Source organism: Vigna radiata, chromosome 7 (assembly GCF_000741045.1).
Source record: "Vigna radiata var. radiata cultivar VC1973A chromosome 7, Vradiata_ver6, whole genome shotgun sequence".
In the NCBI taxonomy this organism is placed as follows: Eukaryota; Viridiplantae; Streptophyta; class Magnoliopsida; order Fabales; family Fabaceae; genus Vigna; species Vigna radiata.
The window spans coordinates 39,675,947-39,692,811 of NC_028357.1; the positions used below are offsets into that span (position 1 = coordinate 39,675,947).

The window sequence follows — 16,865 nt, forward strand, 5'->3', positions numbered from 1 at the left end:
ATTTGAATGTATGCACTTCTCTTAAAGCTAAAATTTCCAACACATGTTGATTAGCTTTATATTTTATATGCATTGGTAATTTGGTGGGGTAGAGACCAGAGAATTGCATATAGTATGATTAGTTCTAGACAATTTCAGGAAATCAAAGGGGAAAAAATTGGAATTCGGATTCTTTGAGGTTTTTCTGTGTTGTTCTTTTTCTATGTTTTCAAAATATAAAGATGGACATTTATTTTAATGTTTTCTAATATAAATGTATTTTTAATGTTCAACATAGGAACACTAAAAATAGTTAGGAGAGGAAATTAATGATTGAATTTTGTAATCAAAGATTGGGTTTTGTTCATAGAATATTGTTGTCCCTCTAAACAGCATTTAATAGACGATTAAATTATCTAATGGCCCAAATGCCCTGTGATGTGTGATTTGGAATGCATGGTGGTAGGAGAGCCACTTGATTGGTCTTAAGAAAACTCTTTTTAGTCTTTTACTATTATATGATTATGATTACGATGATGAGCTAAGAGTTTAACACTAATGCAACACATGCTGGCATTATTACTGAATTAAGGAACGAATCTTTGTTCCATTTTATGATATTGTAAAAAACTCCAGGATCTACTCCTTGTTTTACCTTCTCTGTGAAGGCACTCACAAAGAAACCTCTCTTATTCTATAAATTCCTCAGCCAAGAGTCATACCTTCCCCCTTTCTTTTTCTCCCATTTGTTTGGGTTCTGTTTTGTCACTTTTCTTGAATCTTTGACAGTTTCAAGACCATAAAATGACACAAGAAAAACCACCATGTGTTTGGTCTTTGGTGGAATTTCTTCTTGTCTTCTTAACCACGGTCTCCTGTGGTTCAGGGGTTGGAGTCAACTGGGGAACCATGGCTACTCACAAGCTTCCACCAAGCATGGTGGTCAAGATGCTTCAAGAAAACGGTGTTGATAAACTGAAGCTGTTTGATGCTGAAGAGTGGATTATGGCAGCTCTGATGGGGACTGATATTGAAGTAATGCTGGCAATACCCAACAACATGTTGGAGGATATGAGTAAGAATCCTCAGGTTGCAGATTCTTGGGTTTATGAAAATGTCACTACTTACATGTACCCTGGTGGACTAAACATCAAGTTAAGTAGTCCTATGAGTATATACAGCATTCATCATCACGTTATTTTCTGTTTCTTTTCCTCGCATGCTAGTTTCTTGCTCTCCAATGTTTCTACTATTTGATTCATACATGTCCATTTCTGCATTCTTCCTTGGCATCTTTCTTTCTTTTGTTCGGTTTATCATAAAGAGTTCAAATTGCATCATTCTTTATGTGATTTTCTGATATATGAGTTTCTGTTGTGTTTATGTTTGAGTCAAAGTTTAACACTACTCTGCATATGCTTGTGATGCAGGTATATTGCAGTGGGTAATGAACCTTTCCTTAAGGAATATAATGGCTCCTATCTACAGACAACTCTGCCTGCTCTTAAGAACATACAAACAGCACTCAATAGTTGGGGCTTTGGTTCACAAATCAAAGTCACTGTTCCCTTCAATGCTGATGCTTACTATTCCCCAGACTCAAACCAAGTGCCATCAGCTGGTGACTTCAGGCCAGAAGTACGAGACCAGACCATTGAAATAGTCCAATTCTTATATGCAAACAATGCACCTTTCACTGTCAATATCTACCCTTTCCTAAGTCTATATGGAAATGATCATTTCCCTTTTGATTTTGCATTTTTTGACGGAAATAACAGGCCTCTTATAGATGGTAATTCGGTTTACACCAATGTGTTTGATGCAAATTTGGACACTCTTCTCTGGGCCTTAGAGAAGGCAGGGTTTCCAGACATGGATATTATAGTTGGAGAAGTTGGGTGGCCAACAGATGGTGATAAGAATGCCAATGTTGAGAATGCAAAAAGGTTCAACATGGGTCTGCTTAAGCATGCACTGAGTGGAAATGGTACTCCTAAAAGGAAAGGTATTATTGACATTTATCTATTCAGCCTTATTGATGAGAATGCCAAAAGTATTCTTCCTGGCAACTTTGAGAGGCATTGGGGGATTTTTGAGTTTGATGGCAAACCAAAGTATGAATTGGACTTGGCAGGACTTGAACAGAACAAGGGTTTGGTCCCTGTGGAGGGTGTAAAATATATGGAAAAAAGGTGGTGTGTTTTGGATCCAAAAGTGAAGGATCTGCACTTATTGGCTGCTAGCATTGACTATGCTTGTAGCCAATCAGATTGCACTTCTTTGGGGTATGGTTCTTCTTGTAACACTCTAACTCTCCTTGGGAATGCTTCTTATGCCTTTAATATGTATTATCAGGTAAATAGTCAAAAGGACTGGGACTGTGATTTCACTGGTTTGGCCACAGTAACAGATGATGATCCATCAGAAAAGGGTTGCCAGTTCCCTATAATGATCTCTTATGCCTCTTCTTTACTGCTGCATGGAAGCCTCACTAACATTCTGATCAAAGCTTTCAGCATATATTTATTTGTAACTTTCCTATACTTTTCTCTCTGAAGAAACCATGGAGCACTTCAATAATGTGCTCCTACAGTTTTTTTACTATATATTCTTGAAAAAGTTGCATTTGTTTATCTGGTTGTAAGATCACTTTGGCCACTGTTAACCTCTGATATGGTTATATCAGAAAGAAACACACGATTTTTTATCAGGTTATGCAGTTAGTGTTGGATCAATTTTATTTTATTTTTCTTCTCAAAAAAGAAAAAAGAAAAAAACTTTAAAGGAATTAAAGAACTTCAATTTGATAAAAAATAAGAAAAAATGCTTTTAAAAAGGTTCGTTAAAGTAACTTTCAATAAAAGTTGCACGCACACCCCTGATATCTCTCTCTCTCTCTTTCAGCTTGAATTGTTTTTTTATATCTTTCAAACGTTTTTTGTTGGATTTCCGAACAATCAATAGCGATGAGACTTGTTTGTAAAAATTGTGCCTTTATTTGTCTAATGATCATATCATGTTACTCGGTTACATGCATATGAAATGGTGGTCAACTTGTTTGATCTGTGTTTTTGTTTAATATCTTTTCAGAATTGTTAGAAAAATCTAACTTGAATAAAGAAAAAAATATATACTAGAGTCATTACAACTCAAATGAGTGTCCAATGATAAGACTATTGATGAAATCATATTGTAATATTTAGTATTGTTAATAAAAAAATATTAGTAAATATAATCAAACTTATTTAAATAAATAAATGAGTGACTTTAAGTAAAGATAAATTAACATTAAAAGAAAAAATTCACTGGACCTAATAAATAATTAGACATTATGAATATTAAGTCCCATTTCCACCCTTGTAATATCCAACTTGAAATATAAAATAAGAGAATGAAAGAATGAGAAAAAAAAAAACATAAACTTCTTAATAGGAATATGTCAAGTATTTCTAAATGAGTATAATTTTTACATATTTTTTCTTCTTTATAAAATTCTAACATATTAAAGAAATGAAAAATAGAAATTTGTAATATTAATGTGAATGTTTAATTTATTTATTTTTCAAATATCGTAAGATGAAATTTTAATTTTAAAATATTATATATATTTTTTAATTTTTAACTTGATGAGTAACAACTCAATACATGTATTGAATATCTTATACGAGACACATTATTCTTATAAGAGATTTACGTTAATTTTCAATTAAAAACCTTTATAATAAAATTATGATTTTTTTTCTCATATTATACTTTTCTCATCTCTATTCAATGAGATTTTGATTTTTAGATTCCTAAAAAAGTTTGCTGATTAAGATTATAATGATTAAAGAGAATTTTCACATGTTAAATATACAACATTATAATTGTTTGTATATAAAAATCAAGATATTAATATAATTCTTATCAACTATGTGATCATGATGATTTATATCTTCATTTATTTCAGGTTTATTAGAACCTCATATTTTTAATAATTTGTTTTATGTTTATTTATAGAAATTGCAAGTTAGTTTAGATATTTTTTTTAATGATTATATTAAAGAATATAGATAATTAAAAGCTGTGAAAATCTTTAAACTAGTTGTTGGGCCTGCTTCAATAAGCAACCATATTAGCAGAAAGAGTTTTGGATTCAATTTGCACCAACTATCCTCTAAGTTTAATCTTACATTGCTCATTTATTTTTATTATAATTTAAAAAGAAAAGCAGATAAAAAAATAGAGAAAATAATTTTAAAAAGTGAAAGAAACGTTGAAACGTGAATAGGCGTGTGGGGTAGTGCAGGCTAATTAAAATAAATAAATAAATGGCGTGATAATAGTAAGTAGAGAAGAGAATCACAAGAGTAACGGGAGAAATATTTGAATTCAAAGAGACATCAAAGAGCGCATACAAAACCTCTTTGTAACGGCTTCATCTGAATCAGTCTCAGAGCAAAGAGCAAGACAGCAAGCAACAGCAATAGCAATGGCTTCCCTCACTCCAGGCATTCTCCTCAAAATGCTGCAAGCCATGAACACCAACACCCGCGTCACCGGCGACCACCGTTCCCCGCTCCTCCAGGTCATCGGAATCGTTCCCGCCCTCGCAGGCTCCGACCTCTGGTCCAACCAGGGCTTCTACCTCAACCTCTCCGACTCCCTCAACTCCACCTACGTCCTCCTCTCCCACCCCGACACCGACCTCATCCTCTCCAACCGCCTCCAGCTCGGTCAGTTCGTCCACGTCGACCGTTTCCAATTCGATTCTCCCCTCCCCTCTGTCTCCGCCATCCGCCCCCTCGCCGGCCGCCATCCCTTCCTAGGCACCCCCGAGCCCCTTGTCGCTCGCATCTCCCCCTCCACGCGTCACTTTCTCATCCAACCCCTTCCCGACTCCGACCTCGACCCACTCTCCCTCTACCTCTCCAACACCGACCCCACCCAACCTCGAAATCCTAACCCTAATCCCAGCCCCGAAGAACTTAAACCCAAAGAACATAAACCTAAAGACAAAGAACGCGTCTCCCGAGAGCCTCTGGCGCCTCGAGACAACTTGCCTCCGCAGAGATTCTTCTCCCCAGCCACTGCAAAGAGGTCGCATTCGGCGTCCAGGAACAAGACCGTTGTTGCGGTGGAGCGGGATCCCTCTCCCGCTGGTAAAGGGAAGAGGTCGGCGTCTCCCGTGCCGTCCAAGTGCGTGGTTCCCAGCCTCGTTTCGGCGCGTGAGGATAATCGGAAGGTGTCCAGGGAGCCGGCTATTATTGTGCCGTCGAGGTACCGGCAGGCTTCTCCGAACGGGAGGAAGCAGCCGTCACCTAGTCCGCGGCGGGCGTCGCTTTCTCCTGGGAGGAGGTTGTCCGGCGGGCTCAAGGTATCGCCGGTGGTGGTGGACTCCGCCGCAAAGAAGAAGATGGCCACCATTGTCGCCGGGATCTCGAAGGTCTCCGATGCGCTGGTTGGGTCCAAGAGTGCGAGGAAGAATTGGGATGAGCAACCTCCGGCCACGCCTGTTGAAACTGAACACAAAGAAAAGGGTGGTTCTAAGAACAAGGTTGACGCGCAGGCAATTTTGCGTACTCAGGTAAATGAAATAGAGATGAACCAAAAGTAGAAAAGTGTAGAGCGTAACCGCCGGTGATCGAGCATGAAGTGACGAATTTCAATTGTTTTTCTTGTTTTAGAAACAATGCAATGCACCTTACTTGGTATATGTTTGGTTTGGCCCTAATGCTGATTCAATTTTGCAGGCTGCGATGTCAAGACGTTTGAGTGACGTGAGTGGTCAGAAACCGGGTAGCAATTATTCTTCTAGCAATGAGAAAACTAAAGCTTTATCTCCTCAGAGTTGTGTCCTTGAAGAGAAATCCAATTTTGCAGCTATGGGTATCACCATTCATGAAAAGAAATGGACCGATGGAAGTGTTCCATTTGATGCTGTGTCTGGGAACCTTGCAAGACTCGGAAAGGTATGGGTTTTAACAATTTACTACTCCTTTGTCGTTATCATTTGATATAAGCTAGAGTTAAACATAATAAGGAGAAAACTCTAGTGCTTTTGTCGCAGTTCTGAGCTTCCATTGGTAACCAGCTAACACTCTATTGAACTGATTACTCTTAATTACTAATTATATAACAGTCTTGAAGATATCTAGGTAACTGCAACTAAATTTTGTCACAAGAAGTAACAGATTTTGCACTCATCTAAAGTAAATTGCAGTTTGATGACAGTGAGTGTACGAGAAAAACCAAGGGCTTTTTCACATGCAAATATATATAATTATGTTTTTCGCATACTATGAGTTGTTCCACAAGTGTTAGCACCATGTTTTTTTTTAGAACGATAGGAGATTTTAATCCAACAAAAACAAGCCAAAAGCATAGAACAGAGTCAGTAAATTTTCAATTTTTTTTTTATGAAGGGACTCGATTGATTTGATTTAATAAGTCCTAGTCCCTTTTTATCAACCCAATGCAGGAAGCAATGCAAAGAAAGGTTCTTGCCTCTGCTGCTGCTGCGGAAGCATTAGAGGAGGCCAATGCTACTGAATGTATTATAAGAAGTTTAAGGTAACAATTTGACTTTTACCTTGATTTTGTACTGGATTCTACTCTTTTGAATTGTATCGGAAGTTTCAATAATTAAACTAAAATGAAAATTCCATTTTCTTTTCAATTTTCACATACTTTGGCTTCCTCTGTAATGGCTAACATGAATGATGTATTTGTATTTGTTCCTTCGACATATCAGCATGTTTTCAGACCTGTGCTCAGTGTGCCAGGCTAGAAATCCTTTGCCAACAATAGACAGATTTTTCACTATCTACGATGATGTTCTGAAATCAACTGCGACGGCTGAAGCCGTTGCCAACAGATATTATTCAGAGACACCTGAAGGCAACAACACTCCCTCAGAACAGTCAAAGTCCCTCACTCTCTGGGTCGAAGCTGCCTTGGCCACTGATCTACAGATAGTATCCCTTCTTACTGGCACCGCCGCTGATCCACCATCAACATTGCAGAAAAGCTTATCAAAACGACACTCTCTCGGTGCAGCTAAGAGCCATATGATGGTTCCTTCATCACCACCATCCCGTCAGAGTGCTAGTGTGTGGACAAGAGGTGGTGGAATGAAAGAGACAGTAGAGCTTGGTGCAAATTTGCTATCTGAAATGCAGATGTGGTTTCTACGGTTTGTTGAGGAGTCCCTTGATGCAGGATTTAAAGTGTTTGGAGAGTGTACAGCTGATGGGAAAAAAACATTGCCACTGGACGGTGGCTCCATTGCTGTTGTTTTGTCGCACTTGAAGCGTGTGAATGCATGGCTGGACCGAGTGGTTTCCAAAGGGAATGACTCACTTACAGAGAAAATTGAGAAATTGAAGAGGAAGATCTACGGATTTGTCATTCAGCATGTTGGAACGACATTTGATAATTCTGTTTCATCATGAATTTCTGAGTTTATTTCCCATTTAACTTCAAAAAGTTCATTCAAATCGATGAACGGGAAGTGCTTCTTCCCTCATCATCGGATAAGAATGTTTTCAAATGCTCAGGTATTATTATAATTATTATTATTATTATTTCATTGTATTTCAGTGTGACTGAGATAATGGACTTAATGTATTTACAAAAAGATTGAACAGGTCATATAGCTTGATTATTGTTCCTTATACATTTATATTTTTCAGATGCTAAAATTTAGATATTTTTTAAAGTAATATGATACAAAACCAATTGTTATAGAGATGTTAAATCACATATGACACCGAAAGAGTACAACACCATAATCACTACAATCTCTAAGTTATTTCTACCCTGCATGATTTCTTTTATTTTTCCTCCTTTCCTTCTCTAGTTTTTGGTGTCACTTGTAACTTCCCATACACAATTATGCTTGTCTCTTAATAAAACAATAAAACCTGGTTAAATTGAAAAAAAAAAAAAACTATCAACAACTGTCTTGCTGTCTAACTTTATTTTTGGTTTCTCTTATTTATAAATCCTAAAAAAGGTCTCCTTGTCAAAGGAGAAAATTGATCTATGATGGTTTCACGGATTCTCATGAAACTTCAAATTCTAACATATTAGTCCAGTAAGTGTGTTGGGTACGAGACTATATGCACAAGTATTCACAACTAAAAAAAAAATTGTGAAAAAATTATGATAATAGACAAAATAGAAATTTTTACTAATGGAAGAAATTATAACTTATCTTTCTTAAAGAAAACTTCTCAGAATAAGGGAGCGTGTGGTTTCTTTTATAACCATCAAAATCGTGTCTCTGAGTATGTTTCCACATGTATGGAACTTTTTTATCCACAATCTCAAGATTTTGATTAAATTAATCAGATCTTTACACTTTGTTTTATCATTCATGTTGTTTATTCATGTTGATTAAATTACATTTCTTTTTTTAACCAACAATTCATGCTCATGCTCATGCTCCTCCACTGGTGCTCAATCTTACTATAAATTAAAATATCACAAAAAAAAAAAAAAAAACTAGAACAGTTTTCTTAAAAAATGGCTTTAGAACATCATTCCTGAGATTAACTAAATAAAACATAATGTTATGACATTGTTGTGAGATGTATGACAAATAGATCACTCAACAAAAAGAAGTTATAAGAGATTAACTTTATTACTCAATTATTAGGCATCAAAATATTTGTGTGTTTTATAAGCTCATTAAGCTAACTAATAACTTATTTTATTAGTTTAATAAACAAAAGAAGTATTTGGTATAACTTCTCAAAATAACTTATTTTAAAAGTGTATAAAATGTTATATTTCAAATATAATTCAATTTTATAAAACTAATTCATAAAATAAGATTATATTCCTCTTTTATACAATAATTTAACCTTGTACTAGACATTTAACATACCCTATAATGCTAAATTATATATATATATATATATATATATATATATATATATATATATATATATATATCAAATACAAATTAAATGTAATTAATACTCATTGAATTAATTTGTTCAAATAAAGTGACTTGTAAAAATGGTATACAGTCTTAAAAATTTAATGAAAATTTAATCATTTTAAAAATATCTAAATTATAATTAATAATATAGTACTTTTATTTGTATAATAATTCTATTTAGTAATATTCTTTTAAATTGTGTCGTGCTTTAATGAATTTGATTGAAGTTGAATTTTTTGCAAATAGCTGATCTATATAAGTGATAATTATTGTTTTGAATGACTTTCTGATTATAGGAACAATTCATAAATAGATATCTGTTTTTGTAAAGTAAAATTTTTCATATCATATACAAAAATACTTTGAAATTCTTAAAAAAATAGTCTCTTTTTAAAATCTACTTCAATAATATATTGATATGTGTTAAAATTTGATATTAAAAAACTAAATAAATATAATTAAAAAACATTTTTTTTAGTTGTCAAGTGATTTTTTTTTTTTTTTATATTTGATGATGTTAAAATATCGTCATTCATTTGTGTGACAAAATATATCTATTACAATTTTCAATGGCTACAAATTTATAATTTATATTTAATAAAAAATAATTTTGTCTTTCATTTTTTTCCAATTCTTGGAAAATTTGTTTCTCTCTTTTATATTAATCTTTCGAATAAATGTTATAAATTCAAAAGGAAAAAGAAAATACATGTTATTTGTAACTGTTTGCAGGTAAATAATTTGCTTTATAATATCTCCTTTTTGCATTGTCTCTCATCACACTATAATGATAATCAATGGAGTAATAATTTCATTAATACTGCAGTAACTTTTTTCTTGATTTATTTTCTCTTACCTTTATTCTTTTATTTAGTTCTTTTGTGTGATGTTAAATTAGATAAAATTTTTAGTTATTTTGTAAATAACTAAAAGATAGAGCGGTCTTAAATATCTCTGTAAAATTTCTTATAAATTTATCAATTTTATTTTAACTTATTTTATATTTTTAATGTATTTTTTAAACAACTTTAAGAAAATATTATAAGATCAATGATAATAATATTATGAAATTTTATATTTTTTTCTACTCCTAATTCAATTTATTTACAAACCACTAGGATAATAATAAGTTTTATTCTTAATTATTGCTAAACTAATATCATAAAACCAAAATGATTTGATGTTTAAGTCAAAACTAGTAACCTTGATGTGATGAATTTGACACCACCTCCTCCAAGCCATAAACAGAAAAAATAAAACAATTAATTAGATACATTATAGGTTTTTTTTTTTTATCATAATTGAGAATCATAAACTGTTATATTTTTATTAAATTATCGTTTAACATATGTTTTAAATTTTATGGAAATAATTAGTTGATGAACTTTTTTGTTACATTTGTATATTTTATATTTTTTATATTTTTAACTACTTTTTATCCTCTATCTACAAAATTAAATTATTTTAATCTGTATTTTCTAAATTCAATATAAATTAAAATATTGATGCAATGCATGAAATAATAAAAATACAGCATAGCATAAATATTGGGAAAATGTAATCGAACAATTGAACTTAAGTACATATATACTGATGTAGTATAATCAAAATATTCAAACAATAAGATAAATACACAAATAAATAGCTGATATGTATTAACTAATCAAATTACAAATATTATAACTTGCTTTTGTTCAACCTTTATCACTGTCATTGGTAATTATTGATCTTATTATTTATATTTTGTGAATACACTCACAAAATTTAATACCCTGTAATTGATGGCACTGAAAAATAAAAACAGTAGACATATGATGAAAAAACAGGAGTGCTTACTTTCTGCTTGATCTTTTACACTTACCATTCTATAGGAATTTTCACCAGTGTTATAAAATTATATATTATTTTATAATTATACTAATTTATTATAATAAATATATGGATATAATTCACATGTTTCCTTTCCACCAGTGTTATATAAATTGAGTTTTATCATTTCCACAACTCTCCAATAATGAAATAAAAACTTTTAATTATTGATAAAATAAATTTTGATAAATTAATAACAAAAATTACATCATTTCAATTAACAATTATTACATATAAAACTATCATAAAAATGAATACATTTTTTTTACTAAATATATCATTCACAGAAATAAGAAAATAAAATATCAATTCAACAATCTGATCAAATTCCAGAGTCTAACGTCTTCTTATCCGTTAAACCAGGTTTCTCTAAAATTTCTAAAAACGACCCTTGGGTTAACAAATTAGAAAATAAAAGAAAAGAAATCAATAATTTGACATAAAAATCATTTTTATGTTTTTTTTTTTTTTAAATCAGGTAACCATAATACTTTATTTAAAAATTTTAAAATTATCAGAAAAGATATTTAGGAAACGTGTGTTGATCATGCGATGATTCATTGTCAAAGGTTGACAACACGTGTGTACCATTAGAAGCAGTGTACCACATCCACACGGACCCTACCGCACCCGAAAAAACACGCACACAGAATCAGGGCTATAAAATCCCAAAGATATGTATGTGGATGTATGCATGAAAGTGGTAATGGTAATCCTATGTAAACAGTTCCAGTCCTAGATAAATCATCATCATCCATAGTTTGTTGTTGATCCCCGGCCTCCCACCTCCTCAACTCACTGTTTCACCTTCTGCGTTATCCTCTTTCTTCCCCACTCCAAAACCCTCCCTTTTCTTTTCATTAATCTCAGATCACACCGCCGCAAAACCCTAGAATTTTTGGCTCTTCATTTTTCTGTTTCCGATCTTGCTCCCACATTTACTGTGACTTGGATTGGGAATGGCTGGTGGAGGAAGCAAGAGAGATGAGGCGCCTGTCTTAAACAGCACCAACGTCTTCGCGGCGCTAGGCAGCTTGAAGAAAAAGAAGAAGAAGCCCGACAAGGAGCAGGGCTCGTCCAAGGTCCAGGACCCTCAGAAGAAGGATGTTTTCTGGGCTCCTGCGCCGCTTACTTCTAAATCCTGGGCTGATGTTGACGACGAGGATGATGACGACTATTATGCTACCACAGCCCCTCCTGAATCCGGTTGGGCCGCCCCGCCTGCTTCCGAGACCTTAGCTCAAAACGACGCCGTTGCTGAGGTTTTAATTCCTGCCCCGTTCTTGCCTTATAGTTTAAATTATTTTTTATAATGTTTTTTTATTGATTGTTAATTATTTCAGTGTATAATCTTAGTAACTCCGAATGTTTTTGTTCCCAATGTTTTTGTTTGTATTGATGTTGTTTGTCTTTAATCTGGCTGTGGATTGGTTGAGTTGCAAGGACTACTTCTGGATTGATTGCAATTAGTTATTCATTTTTTAAAATAATGTTGATGATTATTTTTTTAGAGGATTTTATTTTTTATACGTACCTATATCTCCATGCTTTGTGAATTCTTTAGTTTCTGGCACGGATTGTTATTTGTGTTTTACCTGTATTGGTTGAGTTGTTTGGACACAAACTACTACACCAACATTTGTGTTTATCTATCTATCTATATAAATAGAGAGCTATCTAGATATAGATAGTTGAGTGATGCTTATACACACACATTGATACGAAGATTAATCTGAGTTGAAATGTTTTTTTAACCATGATTGTGGCAAAGGGGAGGGCAAGGTGTTTGTATTTTTCTGTTATTTTTATTTGGACTTGGATTTCATATGATTTTTGGTATTGGGTGGCTTTTTATATTGGGGGAGAAAGCTTTTCATGAAAGTTGTTGACTGTTGACTGAATTGCTGGAAAGCTGTGCAGCTTTCACATTTAAGAATGTTTACTGTTCTATTTCTATTGTTTATGTTTATAATGATTATACAAATCTTATTCCAGTTGTCTAGCTTCTCAATAATCATTATCAGTTATTACCAAGTTGTCTTATATTTATTGAGTTCTGTAGATAATTTTATAATTTGGTTTGCCGATTCTTGTTTTAGTTGTCTAGCTTAGTCATAATATTTGGACAGTCTTCTTTGTGATTTATTTTAACAATTTCATGATTTGACATTTTGTTTACCTTCAATTAACGGCCTAGCCTTTGTCAAGTTGCTGATTTGATTATAATGGCACTGCAGTTCTTTCTACTTGCCGACGTGTATGATCTTTTTTTAGCTGCTCTATATGATTTGTGTTAACAACTTCATGATTGGGGTTTTGTTTACTTGCAATTAACAGTTTAGTCTATGTCTTCGCTGATTTCATTTATCAGTGCAGTGCTTCTATATACTTCCCCATTTTCTTTGGTTGTGTTTAAAATTGCTCTTTATATGATATATGTTAATGGTTTCATGATTTGATCTTGTTTACTTGCAATTAAAGGCATAATCTTGGAAGTAAACAAGACTCCACATCCTGAAACCATTAACATAAATCATATATAGAGCAGTTAAGCACAAAATCAAACACATGAGGAAGTATGTAGAACCACTGCATCATTAAATCAGATTAGCAAAGACTAAGCTGTTAATTGCACATATACAAAATGCTGAATTATGAAGCTGTTATCACAAATCATATATACGACAGCTTAAAGCAAGAACAGACAAACGAGGAAGTATAAGGAACCACTTTATCCTATGGGTGTGATCTTGTGTTGCATATATCATATATACAACAGCTAAACACAAAATCAGATACATGGAAAAGTATTAAGAACGGTTGCACAACTATGACTAAATCAGCAGATCAATAAAGATTGGAATGTTATTACACTGTTACAGCAACAAAGTTTTTTGATGTGTTTTTTTTTTCTGCCTAAAAAATATTAGGATCGTGATATTAGTGTTAAATAATCATCCCCAAAAATGTCTAATGATGAAGTAAGCTACTGCAAAAAAGAGGGACAACGTATAAAGATGTACATTTTAAACCAACAATGGTCGAACTTAAATATGGACCTTAGGCAAGGTTGTTGCTTCAAACTCTTTTGCTGTCTTAACAAATAATCATTCATTAGCTATGTCTGGAAATAAGGAACTAAATAAAATTGTCTAACATGTTAATTCTCTCAATTAACATGTACGTGTACTGTCTCTTTTGTTGGTTTCATTGGTTACGTATCCACTAACTGGTATACTTGATGAATACTTGAAATCAGGAAAGTGAGAGTGAGTCAGAAGGTCTCGATGATGCTGATGATGATGCTGAGGATGAACATGAAAATGACTTAGATGTGCCAGAAGAAGTCGAGCCTGTTCCTCAGAAGCCTGCTGAACCTCCAGTGGTTACAAAGGAAGCTGAAAGGCAACTTTCAAAGAAGGAATTGAAGAAAAAGGGGCTTGAAGAACTTGAAGCTGTTTTGGCTGAGCTAGGATACTCTTCAAAGGAACCCTCTAGCCAGGATGATTCCCATGGTAAAGTTAATGCGTTTTTAATTGTGTTCACGTATAGAAAGTAAAATATTCTTAAATATATTAGTTATGTCAACTGAAACTATGTAGTTAACTTAATCCTCCATATTTGGAATTTTTTCTGGCCTTAAAAAAATTTAGGTGCTGAGAAGAAAGAAGAGGATATCAATGGTTCTCTGGAAAAGAAGGAGAATGCTACTGGGGAAAGTAAAAATGCTAAAAAGAAAAAGAAGAAGGACAAATCTTCGAAGGAGCAGAAAGAAACACAAGAGCAGCCTGATGGTGTGGAGGCTGGAAATACAACTTCTGAAACTGCTGAAACAGAGAAGACTGAGGATAATTCTGCAATTGATGTTAAAGAGAGGCTTAAGAAAGTTGCCTCAATGAAGAAGAAGAAATCAAGCAAGGAGATGGATGCTGCCGCACGTGCTGCAGCCAATGAGGCTGCTGCAAGGAGTGCAAAGCTGGCTGCAGCCAAGAAAAAAGAGAAAGCTCACTACAATCAGCAGCCAGTGCGGTAAACAGATGGTCAAAGTTATTGTATCTTCTCTTTTGGTGTTTAATTTTCCTTTGGTCCTTTCCATTTTGCTATCTTTCTATATCATAGATATGAGCATATGCTCTTTGTTCATTTGCAAATGCAAAATAAACATTGGAGCGGCTTTAGTTAATTTGACTTTGAGTAAGTTTTGTCTAATTTTATCTTTGGTGGGAAGCAGAAGTATTTTATCAGTGTATTTTTTGTTTTTGATCTTCCTTGTTCTTATTGTTTTATCTAGGGTTAAATATGTTTTTCGTCCCCCAACTATTGGCCGTGTTTAGTCCCTCTTTCAAAGTATAGTACAATTTAGTCCTTTAACTTTAGAAAACTCTGGTATTAGTCCTTTTTATCAAATTTTTTTAACTTTATTTGCTGTTTCAAACGCGTTTCTAAGTTAACATTGAAGCAAAAATGTGTAAACAATCCAAATGCTATAATGTAACGTGCTTGAAACAGCAAATAAAGTTTAAAAAATTTGGTAAAAAAGACTAAAACCATAGTTTTCTAAAGTTGAAGGATTAAATTGTACTATACTTTGAAAGAGGGACTAAACACAAAAACGACCAATAATTAAGGCACGAAAAACATATTTAACCCTTTTATCTATTATCTTTGCTGGCTTAAGATTTCATCCCCTCCGATGAGTGTATGGGTTAAAATGATCTTACCAATACTAAGTTGGTGGGTGGTCAACCGTATGATCAAATATTTGTTAAATTTTGAGATCAGAAGGTGTTCAGACATTCTTGGAACTCAGTCATGTCAAGCTTTGACATCAAGTGGAGTTGGCAAGAACGGGTAGTTTCGGAGTCATTTTTTTTTCTTTTTCTTTTCAATTTCAATGTTTCTACTTGTTCTCGCATCACCTTTTGATCCAACACCTTTACTTTTAAATGCTAGTGAAGTTTAATTTATTCATGTTTTATTCTGAAAACCATGAATATTAGGGACTTCGATTTCCACAGTTATACTATTTATAATAAAATCATCTCCCATTTTATGTTTTATATGAAATTTATTTTGATTTAAAACTACTCAATATATGAATAATACATCATTTTAATTTGTTACCATTTAATAGTTATACAAACAAAATAATATTGTATGGTCAATAGACTTGCTCAGACTAAAGTTATCAATCAAAAATTCATAATTTATTTTTTAATGTATTTTATGAAAGAGATTAATAACTTTTTCTTTTTCCTTTTGCAAGTACTGCTTTCCACCAATTATGTTATTACAGAATTTTCTTCCTTTTTTGAAACTTCTCTCCCTTTATCCTTTTTTCCCCTCTAAATATTATTATATTACTCTTTGCTACTAGTTTAGCATCAAGATATTTTACCCTTATTCCCAAATATGCACGCGAATGGGATAACCTCTATTTATTTATTTATATTTTTTATACTGAAAAGGATTCATTACTATTTTTTGTTTTTTGTTTTCTTCATCTGTTTCATACCTTTCTATCTACCTTGCTATCGTATCTTGCTTAATTGATATTTTGTTGTGTTTAAATTGTCATTTAATGTCATGTCATTTGTGTATTCTCTCTTCTTCAGATCTATTTTATGTTAATTTTATGCTTAAATTGTTTGTTTTATTTAAATTGTGTTTGGTTTTCATTTATTGTTATATTTTGTAGTTTGATATTATAAGATTTATTAATTGAATTGTGCTTATAAGTTATTTTAATGGAAGACGTTGAAAATAACATTATATTATGAAATAAATCTAAAAGTAAGGTTAGTTTGAAATATACATTGAATTAAATAAATCAACTAGTAAGGGTAATAAACGTATCAAATCATAAATTATATTTCTCATTTTTATTTGAAGAAGTAATATGAAAAGACATTTTCTTTAATTTAACAAATAAATCAGTCAAGTATTTTTATAACCATTTATTACATTAAATAAAAAATAACTATTACTTCTAAAATAATTAGTTTTTCTTAGTTTATAAATTAATTTAGAATATTATTATAAACTGTGTCTCGAATCTTATTAAAATACCTTATATGTAATAATTAAT

At 32.7% G+C, this 16,865-nt stretch overlaps 3 protein-coding genes across 3 annotated transcripts; all 3 read left to right on the top strand.

Moving 5' to 3' along the window:
• The first annotated feature begins 582 nt into the window (after nucleotides 1–582).
• LOC106767710 (glucan endo-1,3-beta-glucosidase 8) lies at nucleotides 583–2,686 on the top strand. The gene is made up of 2 exons (XM_014652652.2): nucleotides 583–1,133; nucleotides 1,410–2,686. Exons 1-2 carry the CDS (start codon nucleotides 784–786, stop codon nucleotides 2,533–2,535), a joined length of 1,476 nt encoding a protein of 491 aa, XP_014508138.1. The 5' UTR covers nucleotides 583–783; the 3' UTR covers nucleotides 2,536–2,686.
• A 1,585-nt stretch (nucleotides 2,687–4,271) lies between these two features.
• LOC106765820 lies at nucleotides 4,272–7,626 on the top strand. The gene is made up of 4 exons (XM_014650568.2): nucleotides 4,272–5,545; nucleotides 5,712–5,930; nucleotides 6,440–6,531; nucleotides 6,713–7,626. Exons 1-4 carry the CDS (start codon nucleotides 4,451–4,453, stop codon nucleotides 7,410–7,412), a joined length of 2,106 nt encoding a protein of 701 aa, XP_014506054.1. The 5' UTR covers nucleotides 4,272–4,450; the 3' UTR covers nucleotides 7,413–7,626.
• A 3,828-nt stretch (nucleotides 7,627–11,454) lies between these two features.
• On the top strand, nucleotides 11,455–15,040 carry LOC106769259 (protein starmaker). Its single transcript, XM_014654796.2, has 3 exons — nucleotides 11,455–12,039; nucleotides 14,037–14,292; nucleotides 14,431–15,040. The coding sequence occupies exons 1-3, from the start codon at nucleotides 11,737–11,739 to the stop codon at nucleotides 14,808–14,810; spliced, it is 939 nt and encodes a 312-aa protein (XP_014510282.1). The 5' UTR covers nucleotides 11,455–11,736; the 3' UTR covers nucleotides 14,811–15,040.
• The last annotated feature ends 1,825 nt before the right edge of the window (nucleotides 15,041–16,865 follow it).

Excerpts from the sequence above, each read along its gene's own strand:
- LOC106767710 (XM_014652652.2), top strand. The coding sequence starts at position 784 with ATGACACAAGAAAAACCACCATGTGTTTGGTCTTTGGTGGAATTTCTT. Across the intron at positions 1,134-1,409 it reads CCTGGTGGACTAAACATCAA|GTATATTGCAGTGGGTAATG; the intron begins GTTAAGTAGTCC and ends CTTGTGATGCAG.
- LOC106765820 (XM_014650568.2), top strand. The coding sequence starts at position 4,451 with ATGGCTTCCCTCACTCCAGGCATTCTCCTCAAAATGCTGCAAGCCATG. Across the intron at positions 5,546-5,711 it reads AGGCAATTTTGCGTACTCAG|GCTGCGATGTCAAGACGTTT; the intron begins GTAAATGAAATA and ends TCAATTTTGCAG. Across the intron at positions 5,931-6,439 it reads ACCTTGCAAGACTCGGAAAG|GAAGCAATGCAAAGAAAGGT; the intron begins GTATGGGTTTTA and ends AACCCAATGCAG.
- LOC106769259 (XM_014654796.2), top strand. The coding sequence starts at position 11,737 with ATGGCTGGTGGAGGAAGCAAGAGAGATGAGGCGCCTGTCTTAAACAGC. Across the intron at positions 12,040-14,036 it reads AAAACGACGCCGTTGCTGAG|GAAAGTGAGAGTGAGTCAGA; the intron begins GTTTTAATTCCT and ends ACTTGAAATCAG. Across the intron at positions 14,293-14,430 it reads TAGCCAGGATGATTCCCATG|GTGCTGAGAAGAAAGAAGAG; the intron begins GTAAAGTTAATG and ends AAAAAAATTTAG.